At 35.0% G+C, this 19,170-nt stretch overlaps 2 protein-coding genes across 2 annotated transcripts in view; one reads left to right on the forward strand and one right to left on the reverse strand.

Moving 5' to 3' along the window:
* Nucleotides 1-9,237, forward strand: part of slc47a1 (solute carrier family 47 member 1) — a 14,174-nt gene extending 4,937 nt beyond the window's left edge. Inside the window, exons 5-17 of the mRNA XM_016524991.1 lie at nt 346-388; nt 667-711; nt 804-901; nt 1,025-1,122; nt 3,043-3,156; nt 4,070-4,137; nt 4,755-4,863; nt 4,975-5,050; nt 5,258-5,327; nt 5,646-5,778; nt 6,729-6,823; nt 6,917-7,093; nt 8,658-9,237. Of these exons, the coding sequence (XP_016380477.1) occupies nt 346-388; nt 667-711; nt 804-901; nt 1,025-1,122; nt 3,043-3,156; nt 4,070-4,137; nt 4,755-4,863; nt 4,975-5,050; nt 5,258-5,327; nt 5,646-5,778; nt 6,729-6,823; nt 6,917-7,093; nt 8,658-8,963 (1,432 nt within the window). The 3' untranslated portion in view covers nt 8,964-9,237. The remainder of the gene's footprint in view (nt 1-345; nt 389-666; nt 712-803; nt 902-1,024; nt 1,123-3,042; nt 3,157-4,069; nt 4,138-4,754; nt 4,864-4,974; nt 5,051-5,257; nt 5,328-5,645; nt 5,779-6,728; nt 6,824-6,916; nt 7,094-8,657) is intronic.
* Nucleotides 9,238-10,248: 1,011 nt separating this feature from the next.
* LOC107718056 (multidrug and toxin extrusion protein 1-like) lies at nt 10,249-18,756 on the reverse strand. Its single transcript, XM_016524993.1, has 17 exons — nt 18,574-18,756; nt 18,000-18,101; nt 17,843-17,911; nt 17,591-17,739; nt 15,475-15,517; nt 15,235-15,279; nt 15,019-15,116; nt 14,751-14,848; nt 13,961-14,074; nt 13,822-13,889; nt 12,979-13,087; nt 11,850-11,925; nt 11,671-11,740; nt 11,027-11,159; nt 10,838-10,932; nt 10,681-10,759; nt 10,249-10,584 (listed from the first exon to the last, which is right to left on the reverse strand). The coding sequence occupies exons 1-17, from the start codon at nt 18,754-18,756 to the stop codon at nt 10,337-10,339; spliced, it is 1,779 nt and encodes a 592-aa protein (XP_016380479.1). The 3' UTR covers nt 10,249-10,336.
* Nucleotides 18,757-19,170: the final 414 nt, after the last annotated feature.

Below are 19,170 nucleotides of genomic sequence, written 5' to 3' on the forward strand. Positions count from 1 at the left end.
ATGAGCCAGAGATGACACCATGATTTGAAATTAAATTAAATGATTTGTGTTTAAAAAAAGAAGTGTGAAGTGGCACCTAGCTGTATGGATGCATCCAAATTAATTTCATGTTAGAAAATAAAGCACATTTAAGTACATGATTGTAATACTAAAGTTACTTTTTTCCAACAAGGGATATCATGGTCTCACAAAAAAAAAAAAAAAAATTTGATTTGTGCCTTTAATGCTTAAAAAACGTAATAGGACACCAAATTCTATCATATTTATGGAGAGTGTCAATTATCCTGTTTGTTTGTTTTTTTTTGGGTGTCACGCTGTTCAAAGACTGTTATGCTCCTTTTTCAGGATTGCACAGCTCTATGTTATGGCTTTCCTCCCTGCTGTTCCTGTAAGTATAACAACATGTTTTTACAAAAATAACACAACAGTGGTTGCACTTTCATCTCTGTGTTGGCCTTGTTTTCTAGAGTATAATTTCAAATGTTTCCTAGTGCTGCTCACTTTTCAGGACAATTTTTTGGTCATTGACCAAAATGTTTCCTGTCAAATTGTTTATGTTCAAGACGCAAATTTTAAACAGCCTACCCACACATACAGTCACTGTCACAAGCTTTCCTACTGCTGACAGTACTGATGTCTTTTACTGTCCATCCTTCAATTTCCTAGGCCATGTTTCTGCACCATCTGCAGGTGTCTTATCTGCAAAACCAGGTACAACCTCTCAGTAAGCTCAAGATGCTGCACTGGACAAAAGACAGCAAAAGACATGTAAACTCAACAAATAATGTATTGCCATGTTTCAGGGCATCATCCTGCCACAGATGTACACAGCAGTTGCTGCCAACATTTTAAATGTAGCAACAAACTACATCCTTCTTCACTCAATGAAACTGGGAGTAATGTATGTATGATTACTGCTAATTTTATCAATACTAAACAGCAATACATGCACTATAGATTAGTGATGGCCATAAGCCAGGAAATGAATGATCTTTAGTATAAGCAGGTGTTTGTGTCTCTGCAGGGGCTCTGCCGCAGCCAACAGTATCTCACAGATCTCCATCTGCCTCTTGCTGTTTGCTTACATACGCTGGAAAAAGCTGCATGTGAACACATGGGGTGGTGAGGAATATATGGAAAGCTGCACACAGAGAGACACTCATGTTTGCTTTTATGTCATTATGGGGTCACTGACTTATACAATTTTTACATTAAGCCAATTATAATTATTATACCCTAAAAGGGATTAATTTTTAATGGCTGTGAGTTAAAGAGATGTTACCAATGCAGCAAAGTTAGAGAAGCTACAATGTATGAGCAGCAATGTATGCGGAGACTACCAGTGGGAGTGCAGACAGTAATGCCTCATCTGATATATTTGAATACAATGGTAAAAAAAGACCTAGCGCTGATACTGGAATTGAAGCTGATTCCAGACTAAAGGCCGAAAACGATATACAATGCAAACTATAACAATAACAATAAGATATACATTTTAAACTAATTTAAAAGAACACCAGAATCCTCACCACAACTATAACAATACCGGCACAGAGGAATGATATTGTTGGAATCAATTTCAATTTTATTTAATTAATTTTTTTTGTTTTTACCAGCTCAGCTGATGAACGATAAAAAAACAAAACATTGACAGCCAATCAGAATCAATGCTGCTTTAAACTTGAGCATTTAAAGCAGCAGACGACAAAACTGCAGTGTGTACTTATATTAAACAGAACAGCATTGTGTGTTATAGTCATCTTTATAGTTAACTAACAATAGTTATAAACATAATTATAATGAAAGCTATATTAGCCCATGCTTGTACTCTTTAAAGTTGATTCTGATTGGCTGTTGTGTTTTTATCATTCATCAGCTGGAAAAAAAAAGATTCTGAAAGCGATTCCAACAATCCGTCTTCTGCTTACCTATATATGCTTACCTATTCTCATAGAATTAGGCCAAATTTTAAAGTTTACAGTTATAGTTATCGTTCTTGATGTGCTTTTAACTTAGCTTTCAAATTCTTGTTGATCATAAGAGCCTTTGCACCAGAAGAAAATTTTCATAGTTCCTATAAATATTGGAACATATAACTATTGGATCTATAAACCTGCAGGATCTGAGAATGATTTTAATTATAGGGAACGCCTTTTGGGGGGGACTAAATTATCTCCTGTTTCAGAATAGGGTCTAACCCAGCACAATGGGAATGACCAGTGAGGTAAGTTTATGTTGATTGGCTGAAGGCATGCCATTTGAAACACTGGAAAAGATAGACCAACACCAAAGTCCAGGCACTTCTCAACTTTTATGCTATGGAGGAAATTCAATGCGGCTTTGAAGGTTCTTTTCTTGGTCTTTTTGATATGTAAAACTGCAAGTTGTCTGTCGTAAGTGACTCTCAAGAAATTACCCCACATTAGTCGCCACCTACTGGTGTGATGAATAACCTACAAAAATAGTCACCAAAAGAATCCGTCAACAAATCTATTTGGTGAATTGTGATTAAAAAAAAAAAAAAAATCCCACCCCTAGCTGATAATAGGCACAGTCTGAATCATATCATGCCCAGAGATGTCATGGCCTTCAGTAAAGTCGATTTGCCTGAGTGAAATCTTCTCCACAGGTCCAAAGGACTCTCAGTGCCTCAGAATCAAACAATCAATTTTGCTTGGGATCGACTCCCAGCCCTCGGAAGACTTACTAGCAGCAAACAGCAGAGAGACTGTCAGTAATTTAATCTATCACTATGAATTCCTACTCGTCATGGACACCAATTAGCATTTTTCCAGTGAAAGAAAATACTTTGTTTTTTATTTGTGAGGCTGTTTTCCCAAATGTCCAAATCCAAAATCTGTCAGATTTTGATCTGTTCACAATGACCACTGTGAATAGGAAAAAATGAAAAAAACATATAGATAACAAACACAATTATTCTGCATAGCTAGTCAATCAATAATGACAAGAGATATGTATACTGTATGAACATGACTGCTGTGATAAAAGAATGTGTGTGTTTGTCTTTGTCGCTCCCTACAGGCTGGTCTACTGCAGCACTGCAGGAGTGGGGGTCTTACATGAAACTGGCTATTCCCAGCACTCTCATGCTCTGTTTTGAGTGGTGGGTCTATGAGATCGGAGGTTTCCTTGCAGGTGTGTAGATGTGTGAAGGAGGTTTCACACATCTGTGTTGTGTTGTCTTGTGTTGTCTTGTATTTCTGATTAACCGTAATAGTCAGAAAAAAATATGATTCAAAATGAAATGGATAAAATATTGATTGATTGATTGATTTAGTCAAGTATCATATTTTGATACATCATGCTTTTATGGCCGCATGTATGATATGGGAGAATATAGAGCTCATACACAGTGGAAAAAAAAGAAAAACCCTCTGTTTTATTCAGAGACCCAAAATGATCAAAGTTATGCCATTTGGTGCTGATATTTATGACCAAAAAGTAAAATGAAATTTTAATGTAATGTAATGTAAATCAATTAGATCTTTTTATCTATAATCAAGTAAACCTAATTTGTTTGAATCCATTCTGAAATATTTCTAACAATATGAAAGTTATTATTATATTTACTTATTAAAATACGTAAAGATTTCACAGCAAAAAGACATGTGTACCACAACCTGAAGGTGGGCATTTTTACAATTATACTAAAACGTGTTAACAAAAGTGTAAATCATCAATCAGACGACAGAAGACTGTATAGAAGACTGTGTATAACAGGTTTTGAACAATTTGAGGCTTTAGACATTTCCATATCAAATATAATACAGTAGGGTTTATAGGGTTAAAATATTCCTATTGGTCTTCAACCAAAGTCCCTCTGCAATCATGTTAAATACCTGACAGTCAATTTTTCGTGAATCTTTTTTTTTTTCCTCCCAGGTGGAAGTGCACAATTGTTTTGCAGTTGTTTTATAAATAATCTCATGAATTGCCTAACTACATTTGAGTTGTGCAATGCCACAATCAGACAAAAATCAGAGACATCCAACACATAATTAAATAACATCCATTCATCCTTTAATTTTTCCCCCCTGATGATTGGCAGGAATGCTGGGGGAGGTGGATCTTGCTGCTCAACATGTGTTGCTGGAGGTGGGGGCCATTACTTACATGGTAAGACAGTGTTATTTAACGTTACACTCACAATAAGAGACTTATTAAATTGGGTTAATCTGCCATTGCTAGCAGGGTTTGTCATTGCTGCCAAATGGCAAATATATTGAAACAAAAAGTATTAAACATCGTTCTGAAAGTGATTCCAGTAATATAATATTCCTGTCATTAGTATTAGTTGTGGTGTGGACTTACCTATTCTCATAGAATTAGAAAAAAAAAACTTCATCATTATTATTATTTTTTATAGTTATCATCCTTGATGTGAAAGACCTTTAATTATCAATACTGAAGAAAAGGGGGAGGTGATTTGAGATCTTTTTAAGGACTCAATGTCTAAGCTTCTGCCAGCTGAGGCAGAAGTCTCTGTAACAAAGCTTTTCCTGCGAGTTTGACATGGATACACCTTTTGTTATTGTTGGGGTTCAAAGATTCACTTCAGTTGTTTGTAATGCTCCAAAACAACACCTTTATCGCCACCTACTGGTCTAATGTGGTAACCTTCAAAAATAGTCAGCAACAGATGTTTTACAAACAAATTATCCTGTTCAATTCTATTTGTTAAATTAAATTAGTGTGAATATTTGCTTGTTTTAATAACAAGATTTTATGTTTAGTTTCCATTAGGTGTGCACGCGGCCGCTTGTGTGCGTGTGGGAAATGCGCTGGGAGCTGGAGACACTAACAGGGCCCTGATCACTAGTAAAGTGACTCTTATGATCTCAGGTCAGTAGAATATAGAAATACACAGTGCTAACAATAAAGTTTAGTAATTAATATATAACTTACAATAAGTATCCAGAAGGAAAGATCATTTAAACCTTTACTGCATTGCAGGAGGTTTGGCTGTTTTACAGGGAATCGTGATGGGTTCCACAAAGTCAGTAGTGGGATACATCTTCACTTCTGATGAGTATGTTTGTTTCTCTCATAACATACACGCATTATTGGGTTATGATGAAACTAGGATTATTATAGATGAAGTAATAGCATGATAATTTTCTTCGTAAAATATATATAAGAATCAGGAGAACAAATAAATCACTGCTAATTATAGCAATGAGAGTGAAGCTTTTCTTTTGTTGTTTTGCAGTTCTCACTTCTTGATTTAATCTAACAGGAGCATAGTGAAAATTGTCTCGGAAATCCTCACCCTGTACGTTTTCCTGCAGTTTTTTGATGCTCTCGTGGTAAGTTTTAATTGTTTTATAATTTGCATGCATTCAAAAGAAGGCAACACAAATTAATCAACCTTTAACGATACAGATATTCTTTATGATTGAGCTGAAGGTCATATACTGTAACTAGCATTATGTTATCGTCTGTCTTTCATCATTACAGTATCTATGAGTGATAATGTCACAAGATGTTATCAGTTAAAATGCGTTTACTAGGGATTTCTTGTGATGTCATGAAACCTGGTTTTGTGAAATTATGTAATTCACTGATTACTCTGAAGTCTCTATAGTGCATATCTCTACAACAGACCAGTTTGTCTTGTGTTTTAGTGTGTGTGTTCAGGGATTCTTCTGGGTGCTGGGAAGCAGAAGATAGCAGCACTGTCCAACTTGATCTGTTACTACTGCATTGGGTTACCAGTAGGAATATCACTGATGTTTCTGGCCAAGCTCAGGATACTTGGTACCATCTCTTCATTCCTATTTTCCTAACTTATCAGAAATTCAGTTGTTTCAAAGGAGTCAAAATAAGTGAAAAAAAGAAAGAAAAAAATAATGTCAAGCCAACCCAGCTCTTTAATTCCATTCAGATATGTGGCATCCCAGTTTTGCCCTGCAATTTAGTTATAAATTTTTTCATTCTCCAAACTGAACCAAAGTTAATACTTTTATTCAGTAAGGATGCATTAAATTTTACACAAAAAAAGTAAGAGTAAAGACTATATAATTTTTCAAAAGATCTCCATTCATCAAAGAATTCTAAAAATAATAAATAGTAACTAAATGAATAAATAAATATTTTGTATATATATATATATATATCTGTTTTCAACATTGATACTAATAATAAATCATTTTCAGCATCAAATCATGATTTCTGAAGGATTATGTGACACGGAAAACTGGAATAATGACTGATGAAATTTCAGCTTTGCCATCAAATAAATAAATTACATTTTAAAATACATTAGAATAGAAAACAATATTTTAAACTATAATAATATTTCACAGTATTACTGTTTTAATGTTGCCTTGGTGAACAAAAGAGACATCTTTCAAAAACATTAAAACATCTTACCAACCCCAAACTTCTAAACACCAATCCACACTTTACAAAACACTAATCTAACACATTCAGTAAACCAAATTTTATACTACTACTACTACTACTACTACTACTACTACTAGTCATCAAAACTATAAAACAGGCAATATGTATGTTTTTGTATAAAACAAATTTCAATACATAACCTGAACACATCAAGACTTGTTATTGTTAGTGATTCAGGTCTCTGGTCATATAGCATCTTTTCTCCTCCAAACTAGCCATGTAATAAAATTCAGATAGTGTTTGCTTCCCATGACCTGTTCTAAACTTGAAACTCGTCCCATTTTGATTTCCCACTCATTCAGGTCTATGGCTTGGCCTCTTTATTTGTGTCATTATTCAGACCTGTTTCTTCACCACTCTCATCTTTAAGCTCAACTGGAAGAAAGTAACAGAGCAGGTCAGACATAACAAATCAAACCTGCGTGGTCAGGTCAAGCTACCATTATGTAAGGGTGTCGAAAGTGATAATGTTGTCTAATGTCTTCCTTAGGCTCAGAAACGTGCAGGCAAACATGCAAAGGTAGTGTGTGTTCAAAAGGCACCATCGATAGGACAGTCAGTCCTTGATACGCTCGTTTCTGAAGGGCAGGACAACGATGAGCAAACACCTGATACTGGAGCTTCAGCAAGTATCCCTGAACCTTGGGATGACATAACTGGAAACAAAGTAAGTGCTACAGTAATCCCAGCATCCAGGGTTTCCCAAACTGGGGTTTTGGAGGAACTGCAGAGGGTTCATGATTTGATGAAATGATAATACTTAATTATATAAATTATATTACAAAATGTATCAAATAAAAGCCTGAGATTTGGTTAAATGATGCTATGTTTCAAAGCAAAGCAACACTGTGTTCACATCTCATAAATTTGGGAACATAACATTCAATTTATTTATACATTCACATAATTTACAACACTTTTGTGGGTTTACAGCATTTCAGCAGTGTTCTACCAAAATAAAAGCTTGAGGATTTTGAATGTTTAAAGTTTGAGGGTTTGGACGTTTTGAAAGTGAAGAATTTAAGTCATAAATATTAGTATTGTAACTTGTAAAGCAACATTATTATAATGAACAAATATTAATTTATATTTTCCAGTACAATTGGAATTTACAGCAGGAATGTATTGCTGTCTTCATTTCTGTAATTAGAGTTGAAACTTTTTATCTATTTACTTGCATGTCGAGCAACAAATAGCCAACATCAGAGAACCATAAACATGCAAATGTGTTTTTAAATTACTAAAATATATAAAAAAAATAGTTCACCCAAAAGTGAAAATTTGCTGAAAATGTCCTCACCCTCAGGCTACCCAAGAGGTAGACGAGTTTGTTTCTTCATCAAAATAGATTTGGAGAGATTTAGCATTACATCACTTGCTCACCAATAGATCATCTTGCAGTGAATGGGTGCCATCAGAATGAGAGTCCAAACAGCTGATTAATCACAAAAATTCACAACACGACTCCATTAGTCTTTAAGTTAAGGTCTTGTGAGGTGAAAAACTGTGTTTGTAATAAACAAATCCATCAAGACAGTTTTAACTTCAAATTGCTGCGTCTAGGTTAAATGTGAGTCCTCTATCCATAAAATTGCTTTCTGCAGTGAAAAGCTTATGAAAAGTCTTGTCTGAATCAGAAGACAAATATCCACAGATAAAGCACAATTTACAAGTGAAAACAGTCCAAAAACAGTTCTAAACAAATATTTTAGTGGATTTTGATGTGAGAGGACAACAAGGGATGGACTTTTTTTTACTCAAGGAAGCGTTATTTTCAAATTTTTGCCAGAAGCAATGGTTTAAAGTTAAAATACCTTCATGATGGATTTGTTTCTTACAAACTTGCAGCAGTCATGTGGATTACTTGTGGATTATTGTGAGGTTTTTACCAGCTGATTGAATTTTGATAGCACCCATTCACTGCAGAAGATCCATTGGTGAACATGTGATGTAATGCTACATTTTTCCAAATCTGTTCCGATGAAAACTGATCTATACCTTGGGGTGAGTACATTTTCAGCAATTTTAAATTTTTGGGTGAACTGTTTCTTTTATTTAAATTCTCAGGGGGTACTTCAAGTAAATATTTTATGTCTAAGGGGTTCGGCTGATGAAAAAGTTTGGGAACCCCTGCCAATCACCAAGTCAATCACGTGTGTCCTGAAATTGAAACTATTCTCAAATCCCAGTGATGATAGCTTCAATAATTACATTATGCTTTGCTTCTTTAGTCCCAGCTAACAAGTAATAGACCTGAAGTGGCTGGCTATGTCCAAGTAAGCACCCAAGAGCAGAGTAAACTAGTGATGGCGAGTGAATATGGAGAAACCCAACCTAAAGCCTTGCTCTCTACGAACCAGCTTGTGCTCAGACGAGGACTTACGCTTTTGACCACTGTCCTGATCCTGATAGCTGGAGTCGCTGTGCACATAGCTTGTCCTCTTCCAGAGCCTTTAAGCCCTCATCAAAGCAATCTAACAATGGATTCAAGAAATGTTTCCACTTCTAACATCTTCCTCAACACCACGTTGAGCTAACTCTAACTTGATCCATCTTAACAAGGTCCCATTTCAATAAATTTGGGACCTCGAGTGGGTCAATCAGCCAATACCACCAAAATTTGTCAGTGTTATTTAAGAGAAAAAAATGCATCTCTGCCAGCTTTTCCATCCTACCACTAATAACAGTTGAAGGCTTACAAATGAGCATTTCTCTCGACGTACAATATACAGTACTATGGACTTCTACAAATTTGGGACACACTCCAAACCCAGCTGTGTAGGCCAAAATACAGCTGAGTGAGACTACTGAAAAGAGTAGTACTTATGTACAGTATATGTTATTTCACTTCTTAGCAAACCAAATTTAAATTTTAGGCATTTTTATATATCTGGTTATATGAAGCCATTTATAAGGTTGTAGTTTTCCTGGTAAATGTATTTATCATAACAAAGTAAAGCATAATATTATATACTACTGAAATCATTCTTTTTTTTTATAAAAAAGTTAAGACAGAGTGCAAAAAAAATATAAATGCATGCTTGTCACGTCATATCCAAACATGGAGAAAAATAGCTCCAGTGGTTGAATTATATATATATATATATATATATATACACTCAACAAAATTATAAACGCAACACTTTTGTTTTTGCCCCCATTTTTCATGAGCTGAACTCTATATATACTGTATATAGGTCCGGAAGTACTCAGACACTGACTGAGTTTTTGTTGCCTTTATACACCGCTACAAAGGATTTGAAATACAACAGTCAAAATGTGATTGAAGTGCAGACTTTTAGCTTTATTTTAAGAGGTTCCACAAAAATATGACATTTACCATTTAGGAGTTACAGCCATTTTAAGCAAAGTACCTCCATTTTCAGGGGCTCAATAGTATTGTGTTCTTCCTTTGTTATCTTGAAACAGTGTGGCAATGTTTTATTGAGCACATTATATAATCTGTTACCTCAACAACATCCTCAAAACATCCTCAAAATGTTGCAGATAAAATGTTCTAGCTTTGTTAATACGTCACATTACAAGAAAGTTTTATAAAAAATATTCCTTCACCTCTGGCCTCAATGATGTTCTTATAACGTTCTCCTAAAGTGGCTGAGAGAATGTTCTAACAAATTTCTTAAAGAAAGTCACAAACATATAACCAAGAACCAAAATTAACTCTTGGTAAGTGCAAAAATTTCTTTGGCGAGTAAATAAAACTAGTTGGTGGATATTTGCCTGGTAATTTGTTTTAGTAAGCATAACATAAAGCACTATAATTACTGTAGTTTAAAGGAAGCTAGAAATCGTTTTCTTATTGTCGTAACTCAAGGACTCCATGTAGCACCACACTATAATAAAATAATATGAATATTTTGGCAGAAGGATGAAGTAACATTAATTGTGCTCATCTGAGAATTCTAATGAGCACCTCATTTAACACAATCCCTCCAGCTAATATAAGCAGCATGAAGAAGACAGCAAGGCCTCGACGAACAACCAGTTGTTTTGTTGTCAAGACTGCGCCAACTGTGACCTTTGTGCCAGTAACTGTTATTCCTCCTTCTCCTTCTCCTTCTCCTTCACCGAGACCTTCAAGGTCTGTGTTTGCATCTGTCTGGCCTTCTTCATTGTGCTGGGACTCCTGTGGTACTTCTGTAGAATAATCAGGCAACATAAGGGAAAGTCCATGATGAAAGAAACATTTTGTGTTCATCATTAAAGTCATCATATACCGTAGACAGAAAGTACCTTCTGTGCAGCCCTTATTTTCCATAGCATAAGATTCATCTTTGGTCTGAGGGGCTTGTACACCTGCTCTGATCAAGGCCTGAAAATAAGAAAATAAAAATAAAAATTAGCATATCAAAATAAACTATATAGATGTGGGTAAAGAAAATTGACCCACCTCGTGAGTGGCTTTTTTCCAGTCCAGTTTGCAAATGAGGGTGACAAAGAACAAAGATTGTGTGAAGGCACACACAAAAAATCCAGTCCACAAACCTAGCAAGAGAGAACAAGAGGAAAGTCATGGAGGCGTTCAGTGTGGCACCTGAGATTAATCCTTCAAATAGTTCAACACTTTCAAGTCATTTACCAATTATGCCCAAGCTGAGAGCAAACATCAGAGACACTCCAATTGGAAATCCCACAAAATAATATCCTATAATGTTACAAAGAGCACCAAGCAGCTGCTTTCCAGCACCTCTGACAATTCCACCTGTAATGCCCTACAGACAGAAAAACAAACCTAAGTATTATCAACAGGATGTTATCAGACATTCTCAATATTTTAAGTGAATATCTTAAATAAAAAAAATAAAAATAGAAAGAAACTGAAATTGAAATATCACACATTTTATGCTCTAAGCTTTATTTTATTTTTTCTGTTATTAAAACTCACTCAATTTTGTTTAGATTATTAAAAAAAAAAACATATTTTGGGTAAGATTGAAGAAGAAAATAATACACTAAACTTAGTTTAGGATGCATTCTGCATATATTATGCATTTTTTGTTACTCAAAGTAAAAGTATACTATTTTACAGATGATTATGTATTTATTCATTTATTATATATATTTTTTTGTAATGTACAGGAAAGCCACTTAAGAAAGGACAGAAGAGCTATTGAAAATGGGATTTGATTTTGATTTAAAAAATCTAATTCTCTCTCTCAAGAATAAACAAACAGACAGATTACAATTTGGTCAAAACAAAGAAAAAATAAATCACAAGCCTACCGCAATGGCATCAAATATATGAAAGAAGCTGTACATGACCATGACCTCTGATACTCTGAGCACTATTTCCCTTTGAGAGAGAGAGAGAGAGAGAGAGAGAGAGGGGGGATACCGCACATGTAAAATTTTATTATGTTAAAATCTTAACAGAACGCTAGATTATTTCTTATTCTACTTACTCTTCTGTGGTAAAGACGTATCCGATAATATCACTGGTACTTCCAATAAAGGTTGCGACTATACAAGAAGCAAGTACTAGAAAACAACACAAGAGAAACCAGAAGAGTTTAGCTCCAACCTTAACTAAACACACCTGAACCAGCTAATCAAGGTCTTCAGGGTCACTAGAAACTTCCAGGCAGGTGTTTTGGAGCTGTTTGGAGCTACACTCTGCAGGACAGTGGCCCTCCAGGACCAAAGTTTGACTCATGTGCACTAGTTTCTGGAAATGTGAGGAATGGTCAATTTCCACTTGAGCACGGTTTGGTGTGATTACGGTCAGACTTCTCAGCACGGTAACTAAAGCCACTTTTCCACCATGGTTTCAAACCATTCCAAGCACAGTAAAGAAAGTTTCTAATTGCTTGGAAGGATTACAAACCATTACTGGAATTCTCGGCCTTAACAGTGGTCAACCATGCTTGTGGATCTCTAGTGAATTGAGGACATGATTGTCTACAACCCAGTGAATATAACATACATGACTCATATAAAACTATGCCAGTAAACGTAGGCCTATAGCTAAGAGAATATTTACCTTTCTATCCACCTTTTTCCAAGCCTTCTTCATTTAAAACAATGTTCTATTATAAATCAGTTGTTTTAAATTATGGCAGACACCTCTGCTTAGGGATTGTTCCACTCAAAAAAAAACAAAAAAAAAGATAATTTCAAGTCATAAAGTTGCGCTACAAATAATCCTAATCCGTCGGATTGATGATCCTCCTGATTATATTTTTATTCATGGTATGTTAAAAGCGATTTGTTAAAGCTTTTAATTTTAAATTCCCTTTTAATGTTTAATGGTTGAAGGGTGAGTAGAATAATGTTACCTCATTGCACCCAGTTTCTGAAAATGCTTATTCATAGAGCGAATATTTCACTGATTGTTTACAATTTAACAAAGTTACTCCCATAATGGGATTGAAGGAAAAAGGCGGATATGCTCCTTCTCCATACAGCTTTCTCCATTGTTTACATACAGTATCATGCTGTCCACAATTGGTCACCAAGGTAACATACATTCTAATCCTGTTTTGGAAAAGTAATCATGCTGCATAAAAGTTTTTAGTTTAGTTGTTCACATACGTCCACAGACTAAAGACACTTTGGCAGACAATTTGGCTTGTTCTGGGTTTCCAGCTCCAAGTGCATTTCCCACCCTCACAGTGGCTGCTATTACAAATCCCATTGGAAACTGAAAAGTGAGAATAATAAATATATAAATGACAAAACAAACAAACAAAAAACCTACTTCTAAGTGATTCAAATATCATTTTTCACAGATGTTCAGAAACAGAACTTGTTGCTGAAACAGTTTTTCTTTTGATATGTTCGACTTCCCTTTATTTCAACATCAATGATTTTTATCACATTTTTACTTAAAAGAAAGACTGACTAATTTTATATGCACTTTGGACTAAATTTATTCTCAATTATATGATAGATTAAGGCTGTGGCAGCAACTGTTACAGATGTTTGACCTCACACAACCCCCTTTCTTACAATAAAAAATTTCCCATAAGAAATTGATGTTTTATGCTTTTCACTTCTGGGGATTTTAATAAAACATTTAAACGTCTTGTGAATTGTCCAGTGTGCAAAAATTAAACACACAAAATACGATTTATTGCTGTCACCAACTGATGTGTCTGTTTTACCACCCAGGCAGAAGATAACAGAATACTATTGCTAATGGAACACAATACTCTAAACATCTAAAAAGAGTGAATGTGAAATATCAAAATTGTGCACGTCTTAGTTTCACAGTTCTGTCATGGGTTCCAGTTTCAGTTATCGTTTATATAAATGTAAGATTAATATCTTGACACATTGACCAGCAAACAACTGGTGCTGTTGGGTCTGAGAACACCCTGAGGCCAGTATAGGTGTAAATTGTTCTAAAAACAAAGAAACATTTGAAAAACATACCATAAACGCAATAGTAGCCAGCTGATACACAACAGACTGGGCTCCCAGCTCAGCCTCACTGATGATTCCTACAATGAACAACTAATGTAGTCATGACAAACTAAATTTAATTGCATAAAAACACAGATAGTTTGCAAACCTGCCAGGAATCCACCAATCTCATATGCCCACCACTGCACACAAAGCATGAGCATGCTGGGAAGAGCCAAGCTATTGAATGGACCCCATTCTTGCAGACAATCACAAGACCAGCCTAATGTGTCACAGAAAGAGATGTAACAGATGGAGACCAACAGAAGTGTCTGTAACACTTTAGTTTAGGGACCAATTCTCACTATTAATTAGTTGCTTATTAGCATGCATATTAGCTGTTTATTAGTACTTATAAAGCACATATTAAAGGGGTCAAATGATGCGATTTCAAGTTTTCCTTTCTCTTTGGAGTGTTACAAGCTAAAGTTGCAAAGACTACCCAAAGAGATATTCTTTATAAAAGTTAAGAGTCGTCCACGCCCTCCTAAAACGCCTCGTTCAAACACCCTCCCACATGTCTACGTCGCTGTGTGGGAATATTTGCATAACACGCCCAAATGTTCACGCAAAGAAATGGATGGAAGGCGTAACTTTATTGTTGCTGCCACGTAACGCCGCCACCATGTTGTGTAGACGCTGTGTGTTTCTTTGTGAAAGCGAAAATACTTTGTTTGGCCTTCCAAAAAAGGACACGTATCACATGACTCATCAGAAACATTTCAATGAACTTTCCTCCACACCATCTTAACGAGTCACATAGTAAACTGTTTTCTGGTTAAATATTGAAAAAGAAAACAACATACTTTGCACCAGGACATGTTACATATTCTTCTTTTACTGCAAGTCATACACTAAGATGGATGGATGGATGGATGGATAGATAGATAGATACTCACCGTCCCATGTGTTTTTATGCAGGCCCTTCCATCGAATATAAAAAAAGAGAAACACAGCCAAGGAATACTGGGAAATGGTGTTTGCAGCAGCAGATCCTCTGATAGTTAATAAGAAAGTCCAGTTAATCATTTTGACTTTGTAAATAACCGAATCTAACTGAAGTTTAAATAAATAAAAGAAGTTTGCACTTTTCTCTAATCCCTCACACTGAATAAAGGCAACATGCCAAGTCCCTAAATAAGAAATAATCAAAATAAAAATGCTTACGCCACACCAAGATCAAGCAGATGAAGAAAGATGTAGTTTATTAAAGCATTGAGGACATTTCCTGCTGCTCCTGTGATGACCTGAGGCCAAATAATACCCTAAACAAACAAAGAAAAGCAGACTCATGAACTAGGCTACATGAACAAACAAGGTCAAGCAAAAGAAGAAGAAAGAAAGCAAAAGAAGAAGAAAGATCTTCAGCAACAGAGCCCTGACCTGATTTTGAAGATACCTTCCCTGCAGCTGATAGACAAATGCAGCCTGAGGATGGTAACAACAGTGAAAAGCATAATTGGATGGAAAAATAAACTTTCTTATGCTTATTTCACACTTCCACATTGTTACTTACATTGTAGAATATTTTTTTTCCACTTACATTGTGGAATAGTTCTTTATAGTTTTATTTTGCAGGCTCATATATTTAAACAGATTAATTTAAAGTAATGTGTCACTTACAGGCAGAGCAGGCATGAATATTTTTACATAGAGTTGTGACAGACTGTTGAGAGAGGGAAGTAATAACACACTGTTAAAGAAACTTCATTGACAGGACTGTAGGTCCATGCGAATGTCACATGACCAAATGTGACCCTGGACCACAAAACCAGTCTTAAGTCGCTGGGGTATATTTTTAGCAACAGCCAAAAAACCATTGTATGAAGTCAAAATAATCGATTTTTCTTTTATGCCAAAAATCATTAGGATATTACAGTTTTTTTCAATTGCTAACATCCATTTGTCCAATCTATAATCACATTTTCAAAACTCTAAACACAATTAGCAAAACATCCGTCTGTTGTGACCATACCATTAACACAATTCATGTTGTTTTCACACAATATTCAGTCAATTAACATGTTTCTAAACTGCTTAAATTTTCTTTTCACATAAGTTTACCTCATACCAAAATCATGGATCATTCTTATTTTTTTTTTTAAAGCCTCTACTTCTGCAACAAAAGAGCTGATAAGAATTATTTTAATTACTGATAATTGCTAAATAGCTCATTCAAATCTTAATTAATAATTTCAAGTCTTTCCATTACATGGCCATGCACAATAAAAAGGCACTCTCTGGATTGGTTTTGTTCAAAACAATACAGAACAACACAGAGAAGCAGAAAAAGAAAGAAAATGTCTGGACGAGGGATAGGAGCAGTTGGACCAGGACTATCTGGTTTGGTTCAGCTACCAAATCAGACATCAAGAGACTACAACAGACAGCCAAGACTGCTGAGACGATTATTGGCCCAACCTCCAAGGTCTGTACACCTCCAGAGTAAGGAAAAGGGCTAAGAAAATCACTTTGAACCCCACACACCCAGCCCATTCTCTCTTCGTACTGTGGCCTTCTGGTCTGTGCTACGGACCATCATTTTCTGTTTTTCTTATATTACTGTTATAATTCCTGTAGCAATTCTGTCACTTTTCTTTTACATTCCATAAAGTACTGATGACTCCTTCACTATGCTGTGCACATACGATCTAAAATGAATCCACACATTTACACACACACACAAAAATGTAGATTTCAGCTCACTGAATTATTATTATTTATTTATTTATTTTTTTAAATGGATCTCATATTGTATGTTCTATACAGGTCGAACTGAGACATGACAAGTAATGCAGTTTTTGTAATGCCATTAATTGTTATCATTTTGACAGTCTATGCACTATGATCGACTATATGTTCCTATTGGATAGAAAACCTGTGTCAATGTTTTGACCGAATGACTCGATTTTGAATCGGGTTTGCTGTGTTTTGATAGAGTTAGTAAATGTAGAAAAAGGTAGCATTTTGAAACGTAGCATTTGTATTTATTTAACAAAATGTGGTTTTGGTCAGAAAATTAACTATTTGGCTAATTGTTTGATGTAGGTGTGTTGCTGTGTTAAGAGTTTAGAAAAAGTACTTTAAGCATTGGTAAATGCTTGTTTGCAATTGAAAAAAACCTGTAATATGTGGTGTAGGTAATATGTGCACATATACTCCATGTATAAATCTCGATTTAAAAAAAAAAAGACCCTTATGACTGGTTTTGTGGTCCAGGGTCACAAATTATATTAATTAACTGTTTATGTTTGAAAACTGCTGAATAGCCACAATGAAAGCAACTGTGAGAAAGTTGAAAACTATAGTGCTAACCTTTTGCATTAAATAGTTGCACAGCAATGATTTACTATTCACACCACAAATATTATGACTATTGTTTTATGAGCAGATTCAAGTAAGTTTTTGCTAAAGTACTACGTTTTTTTAATGTTTTGAAGGACATCTCTTATGCTTATGAAATTAAATATATCTTATGAAATATTATTGGAATTTAAAATAACTGTTTTCTATTTATATATTTAAAAATGTAATACTTTCCTGTGATGGCAAAGCTGAATTTTCAAAATTAAGAATGCTAAAAATTTTCTAAATTAATAAATACAAAATTGAAGGTCATCCATCCATTTTTTAAAAATATCATATAAACATATATACATATAAATGTCAGTTTCGATAAAGGGTAAATGTAAGGAACTTTGGTCTGAAGTGTATCTAGCGAGTGTTGAATTTGTCAGACCTGGCCACACTGGGACTCTGTCGGACAGCCAGCAGGATGGGCTCGGTGTTGATGAGCAGCGCCCAGCAGGGGAAACAGGCCAACAGGAGGATGAGAATTCCTCTCTGCAGTATCACACCCACCCGCTTCAGATTATTACTGCCAAACGTCTGGAGGACACAATTCAATTCAAATGACACACAAATTACATATTCACTCATATTCATAATCATAGATTGTGATTCAATCTATGTCAATCATTCACTATCAGACCTGAGAGATGAGTGTATCGCAAGCAGACGCCAGTCCAAAACCAACAGAGATGCCTGTCACATTAATAACCTGTGAGCAAAAAGGACATTTTTTTTCCCTAAAAGGACTTTTAATAAATGCCACTATAATTTTAAGTTTTTTTTTTTTTTTTACTCACAGCAATAGCCAGTGCCACAGCGGCCAGTTCAGTTTTCCCCAAGTGTCCACAGAACACAGTGCTGATGAAGCTGATCAGAAAGATCATCAGCTGAGAAATAAACTGTATGAAGAGAGGAAACATTTCCAGTATTCAGTAACAGACACTTCCACTTTTTGAGAAATAAACTTATGGTATTCCAGAATACTGATCATGTTATGTCATGTTCTTCAAATAAAATAGACTACTAAAAAATTTGCCTATATCATTACAATTAAATATTTATTATAAATATAACTGAATATAGTTTTTAATTTGTGACCTTGGTTGTATTTAAGGTACAAATTATCAAATTAACATTCAGAATTTCATATCATACCACAATTTATGCTATTTAGTTTATTTTAGTGTCAATGTTTGATTTAAATAGTTACATTCAAAATTAGAAACCTCATACTTTACAAAACAAATATTTGGAAATAATGTCATTGTCAGTCAACAGTGAAAGAAAACTCATCTCAATATTTGGTTAGTTGATTGGATATAATCAAAGTTTAACACCATAAAGCCTTAATACATCTATAATCATACTTACCACTGGTCCAGCCAGTTTCACCTGCACTACAATTTCTTCTTTGTAATTCATCGGTAACAAACTTCGGAGTTTCTTTTGACACCCTCCACAAACAACCTGTGAACTTGATGTTGACTGATCATCATCACGTTTCTCCTGTTTTGAATCCTCATTCATCTGAGTTACTGTGTTAATACTGTCCATTTTTGTTATTTCTAAAGTGTTTAATTCCCACAAAGCTTACATTTAGTTACAATACAGGACAACATCTGCATGAAAGATATTGTGCTAAAGGTCCACTGCAGGGATACATCTGGGTGGGTCTCAAAAAACTGTTTGGTAATAAGTTTAGCCCTTCCTGCTGAACTCCACAAGGTTATTACATAAACAAAAGTCCCAGTGTGCTCAGATCAAGTTTTATTGAAAGTAGACCTAGCCCTCTAATATCTTGACACATTAACGGGCAAACTGCCATTTGTGTTATTGAACTAGCGTAGTTGTTCAGTGACCATTGTGCTATTCTTTTTCTTTCTCATTTTCAAATCATTTAAAGTGTCACAATAAACTACTATTTAGTCAGATATTAAAAACAGTTACATATTACTACTGAGCCAGTTT

This window comes from Sinocyclocheilus rhinocerous, unplaced genomic scaffold, assembly GCF_001515625.1.
Source record: "Sinocyclocheilus rhinocerous isolate Xijiao unplaced genomic scaffold, SAMN03320098_v1.1 scaffold964, whole genome shotgun sequence".
Taxonomy (NCBI): Eukaryota; Metazoa; Chordata; class Actinopteri; order Cypriniformes; family Cyprinidae; genus Sinocyclocheilus; species Sinocyclocheilus rhinocerous.